Source organism: Ixodes scapularis, unplaced genomic scaffold (assembly GCF_016920785.2).
Source record: "Ixodes scapularis isolate PalLabHiFi unplaced genomic scaffold, ASM1692078v2 PGA_scaffold5__190_contigs__length_132052651, whole genome shotgun sequence".
Taxonomy (NCBI): domain Eukaryota; kingdom Metazoa; phylum Arthropoda; class Arachnida; order Ixodida; family Ixodidae; genus Ixodes; species Ixodes scapularis.
The window spans coordinates 59,263,297-59,285,170 of record NW_024609880.1 but is presented as its reverse complement, the minus strand read 5'-3'; the positions used below and the strand labels follow the sequence as shown (position 1 = coordinate 59,285,170).

Below are 21,874 nucleotides of genomic sequence, written 5' to 3'. Positions count from 1 at the left end.
CTTCACTTCTTAAAGTTTTCTTGGCCTTCTACTACTGCTCTGTCCGAGGACTTCTTTCTTTTTGAAAATCAGCGTGCAGTGGCTGTCATGGACGTGTACTGCGAGATGACCTGCCGGCGAGGAGTTGAAATATTTTGCATGTTCCTGCAGTCTTGTATTCATACACCGGCCAGATTGTCCCACAAACTTTCCTGCGGGTGAATGGCATTTATTTACTATACATTGATGCCTGTGCTTCACTTTTCAATCGTCCTGACTGTTTTGCAAAGAATAGATCTTGAAGCACAGACTCTTCAGCTTGTCCTGCGCAAAAATACCAGTGAAATGTCAAATCGCAATGCAACTTTTTTATGTTATGTGGTATAGCCGGTGTATGTATGACATAACTGCTGGGTGCCTGTTCCTCTTGCTTTCTTCTTTTTTTGTGGTTTTGAACTAAACATATTTTCTACAAATCCAGATAAAATGGTATAAAGAGAACCAGACGGCTTGGGTATTTCTGCTTGTCTATCAAAGCTCTCTTTCCCCATTAATCACACGAAGTTTTGAGAGCAGCGGAGAGACAGGTAATCACAATCGCCTTTGTTGTCAGTTCGGAATTCGCACTCAAACTTAAATGAGTTTTTTTTTTTTTGTTCTTGGCATGTCTATCCAGCATGTGTGGTCGCTCAGCAAGATTAGTTATAAGTCTAGAAATTGGAGGGTGTTTTTTTCGGTTGGCAGCTCGCTGGTGAATTTTAACCCCTGAGCATTTTTTGATAAATGTGGCTCTTATGTCGTTGATGTGTTGGTCGCTAATCATCTCGCATGGTTTGTTTAGAAGGAACATACAGTCCTCAATATATCTGTAGACTCCTGCTACTTCGGTGGTGGAAAGACTCTTTGGCGTAAGGCCGGTCGCATACAAGGAGATATCGCACAGTACCGGTGGCACACGCGACCTGATACAAATGTCTTTATTTTGTAGGGGATATTTTCCGTTGATCTTTTGTGACTGAAATTGGCCGCACATCGAAGTAGGCTATCGCCGTTCGCTAATGCTGCCATCTTACGATGAGCCAGGCTTGGCGGCGTCGGTGTCTTCTCTGGTCTCGAGATAACCTGAAAACGTTCACTTCTGACATTTCGTTCGCACCGGGGCATATCGGCCACTCAAGCAAGGCACAGGGGCATTTCTCGAGCATGGCAATCACGTAATTGCTCGCTAGTGAGCAGAGTTCTCGTGCACCCACTCAAACACAAGTCAAACACTGAAGAACCAGAAGTATCTCTCTCCCACTGTCATGGCGGCCGGAAGTGGTGCAGAACTCTTCAGTCCCTTCGACATACTTTCCTCTCAGCGTCTGCATAACTCCCTTTTCGGATATTGAGTTTTAGTGGTATGAAGGACATGAGCGGCCGAAAACTATTATTAAAATAATTCTACATGGCGCTATGAACCACAAAGAGAGAGGCATTTCTTTTTTCTCACCTATACACTAAACACTGTAACACCGATATTCGCGCAAAAAGTGTGTAAAAAGGGTGTACGTTAGGAAACACATCCTTTTTACACCCTCTTTCCACGATTTCTTAATATCAAGGGTTTTAAAAAGGGTGTGCTGACGTCTTACACCCCTTACACGCCCTTTTTACACCCAAGGTGTAGCGATGGTGTCTAAAATCATGTAAAAAGGTGTACGGACGAATTTTACTCCTTTCATTCACACCTTGTGGAAGGGGCGTAATGTTGATGCTGTCGAATACACCCATGATTTCATAGCCGTTCATATTCATTGCTTTGGTGAAACTGTTGCTGATTTATGGCGGTACAAACATCGAGTACAATTAATCGCCACACGAAGGCGCGTATGATTCGTATGTGCTACAGAATAGTTTTTGCAATACCGATCGAACTCTCCGTCCGACAAGAGCCGAGAATTGCGCGTGGCGCGTGCATCAGGTTTATCAATTCAACTTCGAGTTAAAAAATCATCTCCGCTCGCAAAAGGTGAAAGAAGAGATTTGAATCTACAGCCCAGGGAGCACACCGTATTGCGCCGATATCAGATCTAATCGGAAAGATTGTGCCCATACCATTGTGGTCCAGCTAATATCTGAAAAATGGGATGGGTCGCGCCGACGCCATGTTCTTTCCATTTTTTATCTGCTCGCAAATAAACATGCCGCTATTTTATCATACTGCAACATTTAATGAGTTTAATTTTTATTTGTTTCACTGTATGAACACCCAATTTCTAATGCTGCTCCAGCCATACTCTATTTGTGCATGTGTGCGTCAATGCCATGAAGGTAACGCTGACACTGTGGTATGCGTATAGTTTAAATTACCTTATAAATGCTTTTTTATGTTAGCTGTGTGTCATCTCTACAATTACGGGTAAGTACTCTACGTCAACGTGTATTTTACAATTATACCTCTCGTTAATCCGGTCCAAGTTGGAGCTTTTCTCTGTTTTTTGGGGGTATTGTATTAGTCTTACGAGAGAAGAGATGATAGAAAATGTTCATAAGCGTTTCTTTTGGAATTTTTATTATCGTTATATTGGTCGTACTTTTTGGTACTGTTATGCGAGACTCTTGAAATGATGCAATCGTCCTACTTTGATTTCTAGACTACGTGGTGAGATCTAGGTTTTTTCGATAAATATATTAATGAATTAATTGATTGTCTTGATCTCACATCAGCTATTAATATTTAGGTTCCAATACTATTTTTGCAAATTTCTCTGATTTTCCATGTTAACAAAATCATCCCAACCAGGTCCGTGACCCGCATTCAACATTTGTATATTACCCTGGGCGTAGCAGATATCGAAGTTTTAATCCAACTTTTTGGCATTTCTAACTAACCTGTCATCGATTTGTTGCGCATTATTATTAAGGCGTCAAGATGTTCATGAGCACAGAAATAAAAATAAATAAACGAACTAATTAATTATTCTTTCAGGTCGTTTTTTGCTTTTTAGCATTGTTATACCAAACCTTGTTTGTAGCTTTCATTCTAGCAAATAAATAATGGGACATTCTAGTTAGTGATTGTTCGCAAAGCTGACTTTCTAGAATCCGCCAGAGTAATACGTCAACCTAAATAACAAGCGAAGGACAAGAGATTCATAACTGCAAAAGTCAGTAACGGCTTTAGAAACACAATAAATAATTCTTTACCGGATCATATTGATCATATAGTTCTAGGTGATCAAAGAAGGACTTAGAAACTTGCATTTTACAAGGTGAAGGAGATATGATTTATTTGTAACTTAGAATGGCCTGGCAACAGCATAGCTAAGAGGAGTGTGGTGTGCGTAGGTCGAAGGGGCAGCGTGAACCACTGGGGCGCCAAGGGTAGCACGCACAGCAACTGGAGTGGCATGGAGAGCGCGAACGGCGATTGGGGCTGGATGAACAGCCTCCACAACAGCGGGGTGTGGGCCCTCAACAGCGGAAGAGAAGAACGGAGCGTCGGCTGGGACCGAGGTCTTGGTGCCTGGCTCGTTGGTCTCGACGGTGGGATGGAAGCCGGTGGCGTCGGCGACGTACTTCACGACACGGGAGACACCAAAGGCATCGACGTAGCTGTAAGAGCCGACTTTGTTGTTGAAGGCATCGCCTGTCTCTTGGCGGGTCATGCGGGTGCCGAATCCGTCGACGTTATCGTAGCCGAAGCTGTATGGTTGTGGTGGCTGCGAAGCGAGAAATGGGCATAACAATTATAGCATACTTTTGCTAAACTTATCGAATTCTACGTCGCATTGAAACTTTTTCCACAGTTTTGGGTGTAGTGATTCACCGATTCCAGACTCATATCATTGTAGGAATGCTTAAATTCTTCCTCAAAAATAACTTTATATGTTATTTTGTTCATTATTGTGTCTAGTACCTTACAGATTGAAGACCTCGTGGTATTTTTTAGCCTTGTCTTCATCATAGTCCAAAATATTATAGCTGCTATCTTTTTTTTTAAATTTAAGCTGAGCCAAAATATAATAAAAAATATTTTGTTCAAAATAAGCAAAATCATATGATGTATTTATCCTCTTGCCTGTTTCATTACCCCTAATATTGCTATTATTAGCCCCGCCGTTTTACTGAACACAATTGCGCCTGAGAAGACCTACGGAATGAAGAAAAAGAAACGTAAAAGGCAATGAATGCTCCGAGAAACTGAGTGAGAGGACAAGACGTGAGCGCGGCGGCCACGTAGCGCCGAGCACTAGTTCGAATGATTAGTGGGAAGACCTACAGCTTGCTGCCTTTGTCTCAAATGCGCTCGCCGAACGCGTGTGAATGCGAGAACGAAACGCACCTAAAGCAGGTGTTTCGCGTTCTTACGGCTTCGACGAGTGCACTGGCGATAAAGGCTGCCTTTGTCTCCACTGCACAAGTCGAACGCGTTCGAATCCGAAAGCCAAGCGCCGGACGACGGCGTTCTGCATGCTGACGCGTTTGACGAGTGCAATGGAGACAAATGCACCTAGCTTTTGATCTACTCAATAATCAATCCAATCAAAGCTCAGGGTTCTGACGAACCCCGAAATCTCATCGCTTCATCTCCCGTAATTTTAATCCGATTAATGATGCAGAAAGTGTGTTTTCCACATTTTTACCAGCGTTTTGTCTAAAATATGTTGGCAGTTGATATTTTCCTCTTTGACTTTTTTATATAGTAAATTGGTGTTTTTTCAGCGGTGTAATGTCTTTTGTTCTTCAAACTTAACGCGGGACAGAAATAATTGATATGACTTGCACTGTCGGCGAACGTAGACCGCGTTCAAACTAATATCAATCTTTCAGTTTCTTTTTGAGATTCATGGGAATAAAAATAATTAATCTAGATGATAACTGTTTATGTTGGAAAATGCGAATTAAGCGACAATTAATGTAGAAAATAGGTATATCGTCCTGAGTGCTTTCCTTTACTGTGTCTTTGTCTCCTGTCCTCTGTTTATCACCATCTTCAATCCACACCAACTCGGCCAACTCACCAGATTGCTATATCTTTCTTACGTTGTTTATCCCTGTCTTTTCTCCAACTTTCCTCTACCCTAGAGACAATTGCAAGCATTCTGATTCACTCGTACCCCATGCATCCAAGCTTGTGCAGCGTGAGCGTGAACGTTGCTTTAGAAAGCTTGTAATTGCACGTACTTCCCGGCACGGGCAAAGCCATGGCGGCGGCCAGATACCCTTCTTGCAGTTGTCTATATCTTACCACGAGCACTTTAAATCATTCGTAATACAATGTTTAAACTATGTTATTCTTCATCAAACTAGAAAGACCCAGCTTTAGTCATACCAATGAGATTTTGACACTGGTTCGACGCTATAGAGATGCAATCAAGGCAGTGCGTTACGACTCCACGCCTTGTGTCGTTAACGTTATCCACGCAGCAGTAATATCACGACTTCACGCGCTGCGATTCCCATAGAGATAAAATAAAGATGTACAGAGGAGGGAAAAAAACTCGCAAATGACGCCTAAGGTCTGCAGAGCGAGCTTTCGCTTCACGTGCTCGACATGCGACGCGATAACATGGTCGATCATAAGTCCCTAAATTTTGTCGCACACTGTACTATCGAATATTGTATCGCTACAGAAACTGTAGTTTGAAGATGTCAAAAAAACAATTACTGTCTTTGAGATACTCGCCTTTAAATTACTGGATTGATACGTCGGTTCCTTGTCACGTCAAGGGGATAATGTACTTAAATATACTTATAAAAGCTCCGCATATCGTAGAGTTGTTAGTCATGAATTTGTTGCTGCATCACAGTATACCTAATTGTTAACAAAATTTACACCTTTCCTTAGTATTAACAAATCTGCCTACTTACGTGTTCTACAACAACGCCGCAGGCAACGTAGGCGAACAGGCAACACAAAAGAAGCTAGAAGAAACAAGAGCACTGTTATTCGATGTCATACCGTACTGGATCGTATGAAATTTTGACTCTATTCGTCCTGTAAATATACCGAAACGTATATAAACTATATATTGAATACAAGGTCTGAAATTTTCTTATATGATATTTTATGTTTAAAATTAACATATTTATATAGTTATTTTTTTTGTCTCTCTATCTATCTCGAGGGTACGACTATAAGGGACGGCATTTGAACGCGGGAGTCAACATGGGATCAGAATCTTACAGTAAGCCGATCTGTGTTAATGAACGCGATATCTTTTACCTTGGAGAACATGGTCGGTACTTCTCGTTTTGCGAAGTGGAATCGATGGTGAATCGAAAATATATCCCGGGTTATATACCCGCCTCAGTGGATACCACAGACGCTTGAAAAAAGTAGAGTTTGATCTCACAAACCAATCACTGAAGTGAAGCTTGCTATAATATATGCTGAGAATATCTGGTCCCCGTTTGACGTCAATGGCTAGATATCCAAGGAATGCGGTCTAAAGATTTGTTCACGTGTTCGACTGAGCTCAAGAAATTTGTTGAATTTATGTTCTGTACAGCCCCTGCAGTTTTAGGAGCACCGTGCCGGACGTGCAATTTAATGCATGGTATATTACTTGTCTGTGGAATGTTTAAAACTTTTGTTGTTTGCTCCTTCGGCGCTTCTTAACCTTAGATTTCACGGCTATGTGGGCAAATCATTTGTATAAACTACACTTAAAAAGAGGAATTGCAACCTGTCTAATTCTAAATGTGAACAGGCTTGACTTCTGATATTAGTGTTTTATTTACTGCAGAAGCTGCAGAATACAATATCACGTGTGTTTTTAATGTTGTATTGTGTATTTAATATATAACGCTTGCACACAAATTTGCCTAAATTGTGTTCCAAAAATATCATTTCGCCTCTTTTCTCAGGTGCGGATTGAGTATACAACATGAATCTACCACAAAACTTCGTGGAAGCACTTTTTAGTTGTCGAATGTCTCTTTCTGGGCTTTTTCTTCAACCAAATCCTTGAATGGCTCGCAAAACAATTGCCCTGTTGAACATCACAGGGTTAGAGCAATTTATGGCGAGTTGATCGCCCTATTGTCAGCAATGAAAAATCGATCCTCGACGACGGCAATAACTTCTACATTGGGGCAACATATTTTTTCTTGATATCTCAATGCTGAAAAGTGTCCTTTTAAACATTGAGGAAAAACCATCTTCCGGACTTTAAACTACGATTGTGTTACTAATCTAATATTTTTTTATTCCATTTGAAGTGTTCCACTTCAATTACACTGTGCTAGGAAAGCGATATGTTGTCGGTAGGGCTGTTAATGGGTCTGAGGCTAAATTTTTGATTTTGTAAAGAACTGAAGTGTCTGGCAACTTAGAGAGCCCAAAACAAGAATATCAAGGTCGGAGTTGGGTGTTCCTAGTTTAAGTTAAAGGTAAGAAGAACACAAAAAACGAAGGTGAAGAGTTTAAAAATATAATCCTGACGTGTAGGGTTCCTAATAATCAGGTCTTTAGATTGAGCATCAATGTAACTCATTATCGAACTAGATATCGATAGCCCAGACATATCCTGGGCTGTCGATGAAACATTGTATAATTTAGGTAGACTCCACAACATAGAATATAAAAAAAAGACATATCTGTGCCTTGATGCCTGCAGCAGCTCTTATATAAGATTTTGCAATGCTGAATGCCCACACATATTTAATGTTTGTTTACTTCTCCATGCTTACTTAATTTAGTGCAGTCCCAAAACTCACATTTATACAGTGACGTCATTTTAAGAAACGTCTGGCCCTGTTTGTTATACGTGCTTCCTGGTTGCTTGCTGAACTTTATTAGATTTAAATAGAGCTTCTTCATTCTAACAATGTCAGTTTCTCTGTCCTTTTACTAAATAAATATCTGCATTGCTAAATAACAAGTCAAAAAATTATCCTTGTTACATTTGGCCATGACTTCCTCAAAGATTGTCATTGAATATATTCTCTCATTTCCCTCGATAAATGGCTGTTGACTCCAGTTTAGGACGCCAAAATATTTCTTACTGAAAGAAGATGAGCGCATGCTGTGATTTCCTTATCATTGTTTTTTTTTTATTGCTTCTAACAAGAATGTGAAGCAGCTACTCTCACTTAAAAATTAGACAAAATATAAAACGGGTTTGAACTCCAAATTATATATGCAGCGCTTTCTTTTTCAGCGTAATATAATTTGCCACCACGCAATTGAGTGACCGCGCCCAATAAAAAGTTGGGTTTTAACTCTCTAAAATGTATTTACGATATCAACTAAGCCTGTAAAATCGGAACAGGGAAAGTATTTCACAAAATACAATGTGAGGTTTGTGATTCTTGGAATGTAAAATGTTTTTATAAATGTCCCGGCGCGTTTTTAGGAAAAAATATATTAACGTTGTTATTTGCTCAAAATCTCTTCGTATATCGGAGCAGAATTTCTCTGGTTCGGTTCAGCGAATTTATAGATGGATGAACCTTCTTCATTAACCGTGTGACTAAGAAAAAGCCAAGAGCTATTTATATTAGTGTAGTCTTATATTTTGAATGTTTTTCGCGGAAATTTTAGAAGATAGGCATTTTAAGGAAAAAGAAAAAAATATTTAGGAATTAAAACAAAAATATTGCACAAATATACCCAAAAGTCACACAAATTTACGCATTTGTATAACCGTAGTACAACAGAAAATACACTAGTATTTTTATTTAAAATGTTATTGGAATCTAACGTAATAAGGGAGCGGTTTTTATTATTGGCATCACATTCCAATTATAGGAAGTTAATATTTAGTGATAACCAAACTGCGGCCTCGCCCGAGAGTATGCACTTTCACGTTTTTATATTCGTATAGACGTTCATACACAGAAGAAAGCTACCATAGCCAACTGCATAGCCAACTGCATAGCAAGTTTTTTTGTTTTGTTTTTTTGTAGTGTTTGTTTTGACGTTACAGAAGCAGAACACATATTAGATTAAGAGAAGTAAGGCACATTTTCATAAACTGCTATCTGAAAGGCATGAACCGATTTTGGGTTACACCGCATATTTTTAAGTTAGCTTTTTGTGGCAGTTTTGTAATATAAAACCCTATTGAGCATATTACTTGGCGACCACCCTAAGTCAATGTATTATTACACAAAACGACACGGGGGAGTGACAAACAGGTTTTATTTGCAAGACGCGGCTCCGCCTTTGTAGCTGAACTATATTTTACAAACATATTAAAGTAAAGGAAGGAACACGTGTATCTGTAACATGTTTGGATGTATAACAGCACGGATATGCAGACACAAACAATAGCTCACGAGAAAGATACAGACTCGCAGCGCTGACTAACAACTCGCGGTGATATATTTCCTGTTCCTCAAATCGTCATCTTCTTCTCCTTCGCCTTAAAAGAGAACATTTCAAATTTTTAAACACCAGAAACCAAATAGCCAATAAAAATGAATAAGCAAATAACAAATAAATAAATAAATAAATAGACAACTAAAATAAAGATATAAAAAATATAAAATAAAAAAACAAAATTTGAGAACATAAACTTAAAAAAATTAAATTGAACTTAAAAATAATCATAAAAGATTTTTTTAAAAAATCCCACCTTTATTGGTACTTTATTGTTATCTCGAGATAATCCAATTATTTCTTTGATAAAGCTAAAGATGGCCCTGACGCATTGCTTGTCCAACCTGGCTATTTTTTCAGCTTCGATAATTTCTCGTGTCAGCTGATTGCCACTTCTGGAAATAACAGCGCAGTTTCTTAAGCCTTCTGAGCACCCACGCTCCCGGCAATGAATGCCTAAGTTACTTGAGATCACTCTGTTTATGTTAAGTAATGTTCTCGTAACCGGTCATTCAGACACCTCCCGGTTTCTGTCCCTCCGGGCTCGGTCCTCGGAAGGGCGGACGCGACCAAATATCAAGGTTCCGAAAAATGTGTCTGAGGCAGACTTGGACGTAGTTCAACTACTCTACTCAAACTACTGTAGTTTAACTACTTTTTCGAGCAACTTGGTAACTTCCAATTACAACTTGATTTGGGTAATTAGTAGTTTAATTTAACTACTTTTTTCAGGTAACTTCTACTCAAATTACTAACTACTTTCGAAATTATATAGTGCTAATTTTGCCCATCACGAAAGTTTGAGCGCAGAAATGAATACGCCGGCAGATAAAGTGGCATTCCCGAACAAGGGGCCCCCTTGTACGGGAAGGCGTCCTTGGGCCAAGGTGGCGACGAGCAGCCAAAACATAACACCGGCACGCACGAACGCAGGAAGAGATGCTTAACAAGCCTTGGTCGGGTATTGACCTAATCCGGTAATGCACGCAGGCGCCGCATTTCCAGCTGCAACCATGAAAGACGAGGACACTCCAAGAGTTGTTCTTGTTTTCGTGTTGTCTGTCTTTATTGAGTTCTGACTCAAGCGGCAGGTTCCACGGTAGGCGCCACTGGAACGACCTCGCAGCTGGCGCCTGTTCCCATGGTCGCGTTGTCGTCAGCGCATATGCCTTTCCAAAGCCGGACTCCCCGCGCACAAACCCTGGCACGGATAATCCCTTCATGGGAGCACGTTCCCGCTTCCAGCTGCAACTGTATACGAGCGACGATGCTTGTTCACGTAATCCTTCATGTCCTTCCGACCATCCATGCCTGGGCGACCTCCTCTTTGTTAAAAACGATTTACTTGTCAGGCGTGTCAGGCGCATCAGAATATTGTAGTCGCCGGGGAGGATTGCGAGTTACCCTAGGGAGATCATTTTGTTGGACCCGGCGTCAGCGGCGAAGTATACTTCGGTTCATCATCTGTTAAACCAAAACAATTTTTTTTTCCAGTAGCGTAGCACTAGCACTACAACGGGACGCGCAGTCGTCCGGATGATCTCATCGTCGTGGCGCGAGACTTGAATCCTTGACGGTCTGGTGCACTCGCTAAGCGTACTCTCAGAACGACGTCGGAATAAAGAGAGCCAGTCATAACAATCTCAACTTGACGAAGAAAAAAGAGAAAAGGAGGAAAATTTGTTATAAAAGTTCCTCTACCCGAGGCAAACCTCACATGTTTAGTCATGGACACCTAAGATGCCGACACTCGCTTACCCGACCCTGCACAGCCTGTTTCTCAAATTCAACGCTGCCGTTCCATCCAGCCCGTCGGTGGAACGTCTATTTAGCTTGGCTGGGGACGTCCTTAGAAGGAAAAGGGGAAAACTCTCCTATCAAGAACTTTGAAAGTCAATTGCTTCTGCGAGCGAATAAACTATTTTGGCGAAAACGCAAGCCATAGATAGACTGCATTTATTTTGGGCTCGCAGGGTTTTTCATTGATCAAAAACTGCTGTTCATTTTGCTACCACAAAAATATAAAAAAGTAACTTCGAAAGTAACTTCAAAGTAACTCGCTACTTTTTACAGTAGTTAGTAGTTTACTCAATTACTATTACAAATGCGTAATTTCTACTCTACTCCAATTACTTTTGGCGTCGATACTCAGTAACTTAACTGAACTACCTTTTTTGAGTAATTTGTACATGTCTGGTCTGAGGTTAATCACCGATAGGGCGAGGGAGAGCCGTCCACGAAGGAATGTGACCTCGCCTAGAGTCCGGGACGCGCCCCGACATGTTGACGCCCCACGGCCTGGTTCAGTTAGTCCTAGATAGAGATGCGGGGAACACGTGGTTTCCACATCGTTAGCGAGTTTAAGCCCGCTTGGCCACTCGTTTTCAGAGGGGATTATTTGTAAACAAAGCTTTGTCGAGGCTGTTCTTTTTTATGTTTGTTTCTATAGTTCAAGATACGTAGGAAGTGTATCTCGATGTCCTTACCCTTGACAGGGGGTGCTTGGCTCGGAGGCTTGAGCGACACATTAGGAGCGTTAGTTAAGCCGCTTTATGTTACAATGATTCCGGGCCGCCCTGGTCTACATAAGGGACAGTTTCTGCGGGAAGAAACACAGTGAGAGGGGCGGGTCAGTTCGGCTTTCTTTTTGACACCTCGCTCGTAAGGCTGGAGAGTTTGGACCTTTTTGAATTTTGAGGGTTATCTTCAACTTTTGCTTTTTCGGCGTCTTCACCTTGTGTGGCGTGTGGTTACCTTCAGGTGTGCTTTTGATTTCGAGCGTCTGGTTTCCCATTTCGGGAGCGTGTGTATGTGCACGGCTTTGCGACGCCCGCCGATCAACCAGTCAGCGACTCAGACAATGCTAGGGCTGCCTTGATCCGTGGACCGGGACCTTTGGTGAGCCTTAAAATTTTCCTCTGGATTTGTCGTCGGGCAGTTCGGAATTTATTTTCCTTTGTTTTAGCCACACTCCGGCGAACAATAGCTCCCGGAAGTATTGGAGCTATAAGAGAGCGATTGTTTTGCTGTGTTTTGACTCTGGAGCGTTCTCTTGTTCTTCGTGACCGTGGTGCCCGAAGGTTCGCTCACTTTTATATCGAGTTTAGCGTTGTCTAGCGTTTTGTCATCCGGATGGTTAACGTCACCGTACGCGGTTGTACAATGCATTATTAGATTTTTTTTTATGCCTTTACGTGTCTTTTTCTCATCTTCAGACTTTACACCGGGCGTTGGCCTATCGCATTTCACCTGTCCGAATATAACATTTCGTTTTTTTTAATTACCTTATTGTTTTATAAAGAAACTAGAACTCAATGTTTACCATTTATCCCCAACCTGTGACCAGCAGCCTGACTTAATTTCAAAGAAGGTAACCTTTTCGATGTCTTAAAATGGGCCATGTGAGGGAACACAACCAAACCTGAAGATAGTAAAGGGCAGACATATCATTTATTGATAATTTAAAAAGGCCTGGCAACAGCGTAGCCAAGGGGAGCGTGGTGGGCGTAGGTAAAAGGGGCAGCGTGAACCACTGGGGTGCCAAGGGTAGCACGCACAGCCACTGGGGCTGGGTGGACAGCCTTGACGACGACTGGGTGTGGGCCCTCAACAGCGGAAGAAAAGAAAGGAGCATCGGCTGGGACCGAGGTCTTGGTGCCTGGTTCGTTGGTCTCGACAGTGGGGTGGAAGCCTGTGGCGTCGGCAACGTACTTCACAACACGGCTGACACCGAAGGCATCGACGTAGCTGTAGGAGCCGACCTTGTTGTTGAACTCATCTCCGGTCTCCTGGCGGGTCATGCGGGTGCCGAATTCGTCCACGTTATCGTAGCCAAAGCTGTATGGCTGTGGTGGCTGCAATGTAAGAAAGGGAACCATAAGTATAAGTCTTCATTTCCCGTGTTCTAATTCTTGATTATTGTAGTGCATCAAGAGGGTTTTCACAATTTTGTGTGACGGTATTTAGGATTGCGAAGAATCGTTTTCTTAAAAAGAAAGGTTAGTTGTATAAATAGAAGGTTATTTTGCTCTACATTTATACTCTTACAATAAACAGTTGGCAATTTTTTGTTACTCATGCTGCATTAATCTGAGTTATTGTTTCGTGGTAATGTGAGCGAACTGATTAAATTTTTCAACTGACCTTCTTTGGATTGATAGAACTCTTGGGGATCATAAAATTATGTTTAGTTATTTAATTTGAAACAATATTGAAGGCCAGAGAAGCCTACGGCGAAGCTAAGCGAAGATACTTAATTGTTTTTAGGTTTCCGTCGATTCCATGACCCCAATTATTGGTAAATCTTATCAGGTGTTGTTTCGTTTAGAAAGTTCGGGCTTCAACATAACGACATGATAATGAACTCTTCAAACGCAAGAGCCACACATAAAATTTAAGCTCCTTTTCGCGGTGGAAAGTGCAAATGAACAAGCGTCTGGAAAAGTGGAGTCTAAATTACTTCTTGTGAGAAAGTACAACGTCATTCCATAAACGGGATCTGAAAAATTAATTTGCGTGTTTACATTTAAATTATCTACACTAGGCAGCAATATATCTTCTAGCAGAAATGAGATGTTTGGGCCCGCAAGTTGCTATGTTGACCTTTCCGTGAAACACGCTAAGATTAGGTTGCTATTTAATATGTTCACTTTCTTTCTTTTTTATACTTTTATTTTTTACTAATTGTGAGTTGCTTTATACTGATTAATAAAATGGTTTATGTGATTATTTTTACAAGGACCTCGTTTTTCACCTGAGAGAGATACAAAGAATGTTGGAGGTTTAGGGAGGAGAGAGGGAGGGAGGGAGGTTGTGTAAGGTAAAATCCCTTGTGCCCTGCCATTCGGTGCTCAACGTGTCTGAATAAACATAGTAGTATTATTATTGTTCCGAGTAATTTCGTAGCTCATCCTTCAAATAGAAACAGACTGCCGTTCCTTCCTAAACAATTAGGAGATAAGTTATGAAAAAAACTAGCCAAGTTGCCTTGAGAGAGCAAGATAGGTCTACACGTGGTATGGCCCAATGGTTCCATGCCGTTGCGGAGGCGTACAGCCAGTTTCGTAAGAACCTTAACCAAATGTATTCAAAGTGCATCATGTAATCATGCAGTAATTACACAAAATATAGATAAAGACGGAAAAAAGTTTAACGATACGCAATAGTTATTCCTTGTTCCTGCAGCGTGATCGTTCGCTCCACGTGCTCCGAGCTGTAGTGTGCTATATTGGAATGCTAACTTCTGTGGCTATGCAGTAAAGATATGGTATTGCATGCTTCCGCGGCCATTAAAGCTGAACACACTAACTCCAAACGTGAAAACAGCGCAAAAAATTTGGCGAAGGACGAGCGAAAGAAGTGTACGGACAAAGCGCTGTGTCAAACCAACAAACCAACTCGACCAACTTACCGCCTTGTTGCGCTAACTCCTCCCTTCTGAAGTGATGTAGAAAGTTGTCCCAGGGTATAGGGCAATCGACAACCAAACCCTCGATTTTTTGCGAAGGTGTGCTGCCACTGCATTATATCGCTGATAAACACGCCGTTTCGTGCTTTGATCAGAAATCTATGGCTTTTGACTGGCTTTTCAAATTTTACTTACATTGTGCGTGTTTACTTATCTTGTGTTTACGTAATATTACAATCACTTTGCATATGCTTCAAATATATTAATTTGTCTTATCCATATTGAAAGGTATCAAAATTGGTGCACTGCATTTAAAATGTGAGGCAAGAAATCTGCATACTTACATGTTCCACAACAACGCCGCAGGCGACGTAGGCGAACAGGCAGCACACGAGAACCTAAACACAACAATAGCACCGTTATATTGAGGCTCTGAATCTGAGTACAGGAGGATGTCTACAATAAATACCGTTTTCGTACCTTGGAGAACATGGTGAATTCTTTTCCGCTTGTTGCAAAGTGGAATTGGTGGTGAACTGAAAATATGGGACGGCTTATATACCCTGCGTTTGCATTCCTCACGCGCCTTATAGAGGAGTGGCCGATCTCACCAGCCAATCATTCATTGCCAAAACTAATTGATGGCATCTGATTGTGGTGGAACGTGAAATGCTGGAAAGCGAAGGAATGCGGGTTTCATGCTTGTTCACGTGTTCAGACGAGCTTAAGAAATGCGGAAGATGGAGGTATCAAACGGCCTCGGCAGCAGCAACAGCTTTCTTCTTTTTGCTTTAAGTCTCAATTTTTGGCTTATCTTCTTTACGTTGATGTCTGCACCTGCTGTTCTTCGTTTCACTGAAAATTATTCTACTAAATTATGTTGGATGCTACATAAGATGTTACAAATGAAGCTGTAGATATAATAAGCTATCAACGCGAACATGTATTTTTCAATAGGATTCGAGCTTAACAATGGCAACGATGGTTGCAGAGTAATATGAACTTAAAGACGTATATTTTATGATGAATATATAATACTTTATAAAGAAAATCTGAAAATTCAAAACGACAAAACCGATAAGAATATTTTTTATGATAAGATTTCGATTCATTTTACTAACATCGCATGTGGTTATTTTGTCTTCAATAACATATTCAGCGGTTTTTCTTTAAAGAAAGATACGCACCTACATCATATCAACACATGCAATATTTATTTTTATTTCTTTTGTAAAAAGGCCGCGGAATTATTTTCCTGTATGCATCTTTTACAAAGTGCCTTTATAATGACTCCCGAAGTCCTTGTGCATCTACATACGGAGTGGTTTCACGTGACGCACTACCGGCTCGAAATTATAACCTTGCTCTGTATCTCTTTCTATGCACGGAGGCTGCTTTTTTGGAACAGCGTCGTGATTCCTTCCTTTTACTGCACCATGATTGACTGCGTTTCCTGGAGTTTTAGGTGACACATGGGACCGTTAACTGGTACTTTACTTTTATAAGCACCGGTCTTTTATTCGACTTAAGACGAGCCCAAACTAAAAAGACGACCTCCCGGCGGTCATGAAGGCCTCATTATCAATGCCGCCGGAACAACTCCGAAAGGATACAAGTCTGAAAAAGCTTGACCAAATGCGGTCAAGATACGACCCTGAGGGTACTTTCTTAGTTGTCGTTGACCGAGCCAGTTGTCGTGCTTCCGGGTTTTCTGAACATCAAAACCGACGCCAACAACTAAGCGTATGCCTGTAAACAAATGATGAAAATGGCGGACTATGTTCATCAACATGCCGGCACATGGTTTGTCAGAAAAGACAAGGCGTTTTGTAAAACAGCCCTATAGTTCCCTGAGAGGAAGGACTGGAATTCATTCACCGTTTACGTTTTAGTCCATAGGTTCATCGACCAAATGTTTTCAACGTGATGATGACCACCTCTGTTAAGAATTAAACACCAAGTCCTCATGGGGGCGATAGGTCATGGTTCAGCTCTCTTGCGCAATACTACCAAATTGTAAAATATTTACAACAAAAGGTATTGTTTTATGTTATGGGGTGTAAAAAAGACCTCGTACCATATTGAACATACCGGGTGGTGAACACTTTATTTCACAAAGCACCCTCGTGGCAAGTGTTATCTGCATGTCTCTATGGCGTCGGACGTGTAACTGGAAAAAAATTATAGACAGATTATTTCAAAAGTTTATATTTTTACTTTATTTTTTATTTATTCTAGAGAATAATAAACTCACAAACATCTACGTTTCCATGCTGAGACGCCAAAGTGCCCAAATTTCATACCATTAAACAAACAGCTAAGCCTTCATTGGTTACGAGGTTTCTGGGAGTCAATAGCCGTGTTTAGTAAGATCTTATTTTATTGTTTAATGACATTAAACTACAATCTGCTAAGAAAAATTCCGTGAGTGGGCTTGTTTGCTGATTCCACGATCACATTTTTTTCATTCGGAAGGAAAAGCAAAGTCAGACAAATCAGGACGAAAAGAACCAAACTATCAATGACTTGCATAAGTTTTGTGGCACTCTGTTTTACGATTGAAAAGGATGCAAAATAGGCGAATTTGTTGTTTTTTTTGGGGGGGAAACCGTCTGCGGCTAGCATATTAGGGCTTTTCAATCGTACATCTGAGTGCCACAAAACCTCTTCACGGCATTGACAGTCGGGGACAGCCCACGCACAAAGGCGACCGGCGCCGTGATTATGCATTTGGCGCAGCTTCACTGACTCGAAAGGTTGCGTCGGCTAAAGGCTAATTCGCGTTGCGCTGCGTTGCGTCATGCAGCTCAGCGTCTCCCCATGGGCTCGTCATAAGGGTCACCATAACAACGACTCAGCGCGAGCAGTCTTAACGAAGTGAAAAGCAGTCAAACGTCACTATGTGAACGAGCTTTGAGGTCGGATTTTTAACTGAAACGTAATATAGATTATTTAATAGAGAGAAAAAAAGATATAAAAGAGTTTGGATGTCTCTACTCGATAAGCTTGATTGGGATTTTTATTTTAGATCTATCCTTAGATTTAGAATATTTCGTATTTAATAATTTATAAAATGTTTATTAAAGGGCCAGAAATTACAGAGCAGTGGAAATGTCTTCGGTGGCGTCAAGGCCTCCAAGATGGCCTGAGAGGGTGAATAATGAGCCTCTTCGCCTGTGTCATAGACATAGTAAACGAATTTGCAGATGATTTTGTTTTTATTTTGTGCAGGTTTTTTGGGGAGGGAGCCCAGCTTAAAGGCCGTTGACTCCGTAGGCCAGGGTCCGACGATGCCGGAGAGCTTTGGTCTTAGAAGGGTTAGCTGATTTAGACTGTGATATTGAATTGTGAAGATGGTGTGCAGCTGAGGGTGCTTGGAAAACGTGCAACGTGGAGGCGGCCGTTTGAGCCAATTGGTCGAATCACGCGACTGGAGCGTGGTACGATGGAATACAGGTTGGATAACGAATATGGCAAGCGATAACCAGGGTGGACAACATTTATATTTTAGAGATTAAGCAAATCAGGATTATTTTATAAAACAAAAATTGGTTTTACTCTTATCAAATATATAACCCGTAGTGCCATAGATATTGAGCACAGATACAAATTGGCACCGCGGCATTGGTTTGTTTTGTTTTAAAGTGTGCAAGGCCTTATAAAGCAGTCTCATAAAGCAGGCGGAAATATCATGTTGAGTAAAACGGCTATACTGGCGGATTAAGGCCAACCTCAGGCATGACGTAACGCGTTACTAGTAACGAGTTACTTCTATCTAGTTAATGTTTCGATTTAGTTACTTAAAAAAAAAGGAACGACTAACGCAAAGACTTTCTCCTGAGTCGGTTCACTTCCTTCTTGGGAGTACATGAAGACTGTGGAATGAAGCACAGAGATCCGACCATAGCACAACAAACACGTTGTCGTCTATGAAATTCCTGCTGCGTGTGGCTTTTCTTTCGTTGGGCAGACTGGCCGTTGTGTTAATGAAAGGGTCTAAGAGCACAAAAGGGCACTGCTATTAAAGTCACCAACTTTCAAATAGTCAAGCGTCTAGATGAGTGTAACAATTGCGTTCTAAAGCGGAAATTGACACAGACAGTTTGCAAAGCATTGGATTCGTTTAAACGTGTTATGAAGGAAAGATTTAGGATTACGTCAGCAGGGAATTATGTTAGTGTTCCTTCAGTGGTTCTTGATATATAAGTGCGCACGTTTTCGCTGTTGTAGTTTTCAGATTTTGTTATGGTTTGCTTCGTAGGTTCAAACGGTTAGATATCGGTGATGTATGGTTCCCAATTTGCTGATACTAGCATTGGCTGTTTTTCCACTTTCGCGTCGGCTGAAGATTGTTTGCTATAAAGAGAGGGTGCTGTCACTAAAACGTTTTACCTTTGTCTTAGACGGTGTTGTGTGTATCCTTCTTGTTTTCCGTGTCTCCGGTTTTATTACGTTGTTTAATATTCAATATCCCGCCTGTGCCCTAACTCTTCTTTCAGATAACGGTATTTAGTTACTTTTTGGGGTAGCGTGTACATGTGTGGTCAACTCTAGGCGCATAATTCAATCTGACCCTCTGTGTCTCTCCGTGCCAAGGTTTGTCTTTTTCACTCTTTCTCTCCCTGCCCCTCTGCGTGGGTACGTGTGTGTGCGCGTGTGTGTGCGCGCGCGCACCAACATGTTTCTAGTTTTCCTTCTTCGAATTTCGTTTTGCTTGCAAGAGGAGATTATAGAGATTATGAACGATGTGGAAGGTAAAACGACCGCAGAACGTTACAATTTGATAAGAACAGAACGTCTTTGCGCAGATGTTCAGCGTAACAAGAACATTTCTTGCTCTATGAATCTTTGATTTTACTGCATTATAAAATCACATGAAAAAAAATCAAACGATATAAATCAGTATCGCCAATTCGGAGAATACAGATATATTTGTCGAGATATTTCTTTAAGAGAAACGTTTGATTTAAGTCATAAGTGTGAAACCAGTGTCCTTTACATCATAGTTACATGATAATTCAAATATTTCAATTTTTTTGTAGTGTAACAAATTGCTCTATAAACACGTAATTTTAAGCTAACCAGCTGTGATTAGATTATGTTTTACTAAAATTAGCCCACATAAAAAAAGTAAATGTACTACCTCGGACGTCAGCTAACTGCCAGATAATGCTTGAGAAAAAAAAAAGTCATAGCTTGGTCACATATCCTGCGAGCTGGAATGAGACCGAGAAAGGATGCTCAATGTTCAAATTCAGTGAATGACAGACAGATAATTTATTCGTTACTTAGAAATGCTTGGCAACGGCGTAGCTGAGAGGAGCATGGTGAGCGTAGGGGAAAGGGGCAGAGTGAACCACTGGGGCGCCAAGGGTAGAGCGCACAGCCACTGGGGCGGCATAGACAGAGCGAACGGCAACTGGGGCTGGGTGGACAGCCTTGACGACGACCGGGTGGGGGCCCTCGACAGCGGACGAGAAGAAAGGAGCGTCGGCTGGGACGGAAGTTTTGGTGCCTGGCTCGTTGGTCTCCACGGTTGGGTGGAAACCGGTGGCGTCAGCGACGTACTTCACCACACGGGTGACACCGAAGGCATCGACGTAGCTGTAGGAGCCGACCTTGTTGTTGAAGGCATCGCCAGTCTCCTGACGGGTCATGCGAGTGCCGAATCCATCGACGTTGTCGTAGCCGAAGTTGTATGGCTGGGGTGGCTGCGATAAAAGAAATAAAGATATCCTTTTATTGATCGCGGAATAGCTTACGCTGTTTGTGTACATTTGACACCCTACTGAGAAATTATAATTCTGTGTCAACACTTTGAATACTCTGGGTTGTTGAGCGGTTATATGAATATATTTTGTGTGGTTGATTTTAAACCAACTGGAGAACAAACTGAAACAAAAAAAGTTTAGGGCTCACATCGTTTTTTTAATATTTTCATTGCATCAATCCTCTGGTTATAAAATTAGTTTCACAAGTTCTTGTGAAACTAACTCTTTCCACTGTCAACGTGGAAATAAATATATGAGAATATATAAATTTATTTAGATGAAGGCGCAGCGGGCCTTGATCCGATTGAAAAGACGCTCAACATATTCGTGGGGTCGTTGTAGAGCGTCTTATTTTATTCTTCCAAATAAAAATAACATTTTGACATCACCTTGAGTCTTCGTAGATTATATCATATAACGATATTTCAAAACGTTCTTCTTGTTTTGGTGCCAAAAATTGGTCATAGTACAGCGGTATATAAATATCTTTGGGGGGTTATGCCTTCTGTTGGAAGTTGAGGGGACCCCTGCATCATCACGAGCTAAACTGCAACATCGCTTCGCATTTTTAGCCTTCAGTTTGATTTAGGAGGGAATAACACAACCAGAAAGAACTGTCGGGCTAATGGACGAAAATCTTCAGCCGCTGTTTGATTAACTCATCTGCTCTTAGCTATAACTACGCTATGACATATGATGAAACAGGCCAGCGTAATACTTCTTATTATATTTCATAGCCATCTTACTTAACAACATGCATGTTAGGTGGTGTCGCTTCTTCCACCATTGTGAAGTTTTTAGACCTTCTAACAATCGGCTTGTGACTTTCTAAAGGATTCCATACTATGCAGGCGGCGCCATGTAATTTCAGTGGCGCATTTTAATTATTTCTCAATTTTCTGTTCAAATGTCACATATACATTTTACTTGCAATTCCGTTTTGATTAGAGTAGATGTAATGTTTTACTCACATGTTCAACAACAACACCGCAGGCCACGTAGGCGAAGAAGCAGCACACAAGAGCCTAGAAAGATTAACGCATTGTTATTTATTTCACTATAAACGAGAAATCACAGGTTTTTCATCTGAACTTAATATAATGTCCATTGAAGTAATTGTTTCTTACCTTAGAGAACATGATGGATTCTTTTCCTCTTTCGTGGAAGTCGATCTGGTGGTTTTTCGGGAACATATGACGGTTTATATACCCTACGGTTTAAATTTCAGACAGTCTTAACGGAGAGGCTGTAGACATCACGAACCAATCCCAGCTGGAAAGAGAAAGCTACATTGATAATATCTGACCCTCGGTGAGCGTAAATTGCTTGGGAGGAAAGGAATGCAAAGGTTTTCTTTGCGCGTTTGGTTTACCTCAAGTTACACTCAAAAATAGGACTGAAACT

At 41.2% G+C, this 21,874-nt stretch overlaps 3 protein-coding genes across 3 annotated transcripts; all 3 read right to left on the bottom strand.

Annotated features, from left to right (window-relative positions):
- Window positions 1-3,224: 3,224 nt before the first annotated feature.
- Window positions 3,225-6,221, bottom strand: LOC120844725 (cuticle protein 10.9-like). Its single transcript, XM_040216646.1, has 3 exons — window positions 6,191-6,221; window positions 5,836-5,889; window positions 3,225-3,683 (listed from the first exon to the last, which is right to left on the bottom strand). Exons 1-3 carry the CDS (start codon window positions 6,200-6,202, stop codon window positions 3,261-3,263), a joined length of 489 nt encoding a protein of 162 aa, XP_040072580.1. The 5' UTR covers window positions 6,203-6,221; the 3' UTR covers window positions 3,225-3,260.
- A 6,501-nt stretch (window positions 6,222-12,722) lies between these two features.
- LOC120844726 (cuticle protein 10.9-like) lies at window positions 12,723-15,220 on the bottom strand. The gene is made up of 3 exons (XM_040216647.2): window positions 15,180-15,220; window positions 15,044-15,097; window positions 12,723-13,146 (listed from the first exon to the last, which is right to left on the bottom strand). Exons 1-3 carry the CDS (start codon window positions 15,189-15,191, stop codon window positions 12,754-12,756), a joined length of 459 nt encoding a protein of 152 aa, XP_040072581.1. The 5' UTR covers window positions 15,192-15,220; the 3' UTR covers window positions 12,723-12,753.
- Window positions 15,221-19,952: 4,732 nt separating this feature from the next.
- On the bottom strand, window positions 19,953-21,663 carry LOC120844712 (cuticle protein 10.9-like). The gene is made up of 3 exons (XM_040216632.1): window positions 21,598-21,663; window positions 21,442-21,495; window positions 19,953-20,410 (listed from the first exon to the last, which is right to left on the bottom strand). The coding sequence occupies exons 1-3, from the start codon at window positions 21,661-21,663 to the stop codon at window positions 19,988-19,990; spliced, it is 543 nt and encodes a 180-aa protein (XP_040072566.1). The 3' UTR covers window positions 19,953-19,987.
- Window positions 21,664-21,874: the final 211 nt, after the last annotated feature.

Excerpts from the sequence above, each read along its gene's own strand:
- LOC120844725 (XM_040216646.1), bottom strand. Across the intron at positions 3,684-5,835 it reads GCGGCGTTGTTGTAGAACAC|CCACCACAACCATACAGCTT; the intron begins GTAAGTAGGCAG and ends CTCGCTTCGCAG.
- LOC120844726 (XM_040216647.2), bottom strand. Across the intron at positions 13,147-15,043 it reads GCGGCGTTGTTGTGGAACAT|CCACCACAGCCATACAGCTT; the intron begins GTAAGTATGCAG and ends CTTACATTGCAG.
- LOC120844712 (XM_040216632.1), bottom strand. The coding sequence starts at position 21,663 with ATGTTCCCGAAAAACCACCAGATCGACTTCCACGAAAGAGGAAAAGAA. Across the intron at positions 21,496-21,597 it reads AATCCATCATGTTCTCTAAG|GCTCTTGTGTGCTGCTTCTT; the intron begins GTAAGAAACAAT and ends TAATCTTTCTAG. Across the intron at positions 20,411-21,441 it reads GCGGTGTTGTTGTTGAACAT|CCACCCCAGCCATACAACTT; the intron begins GTGAGTAAAACA and ends CTTTTATCGCAG.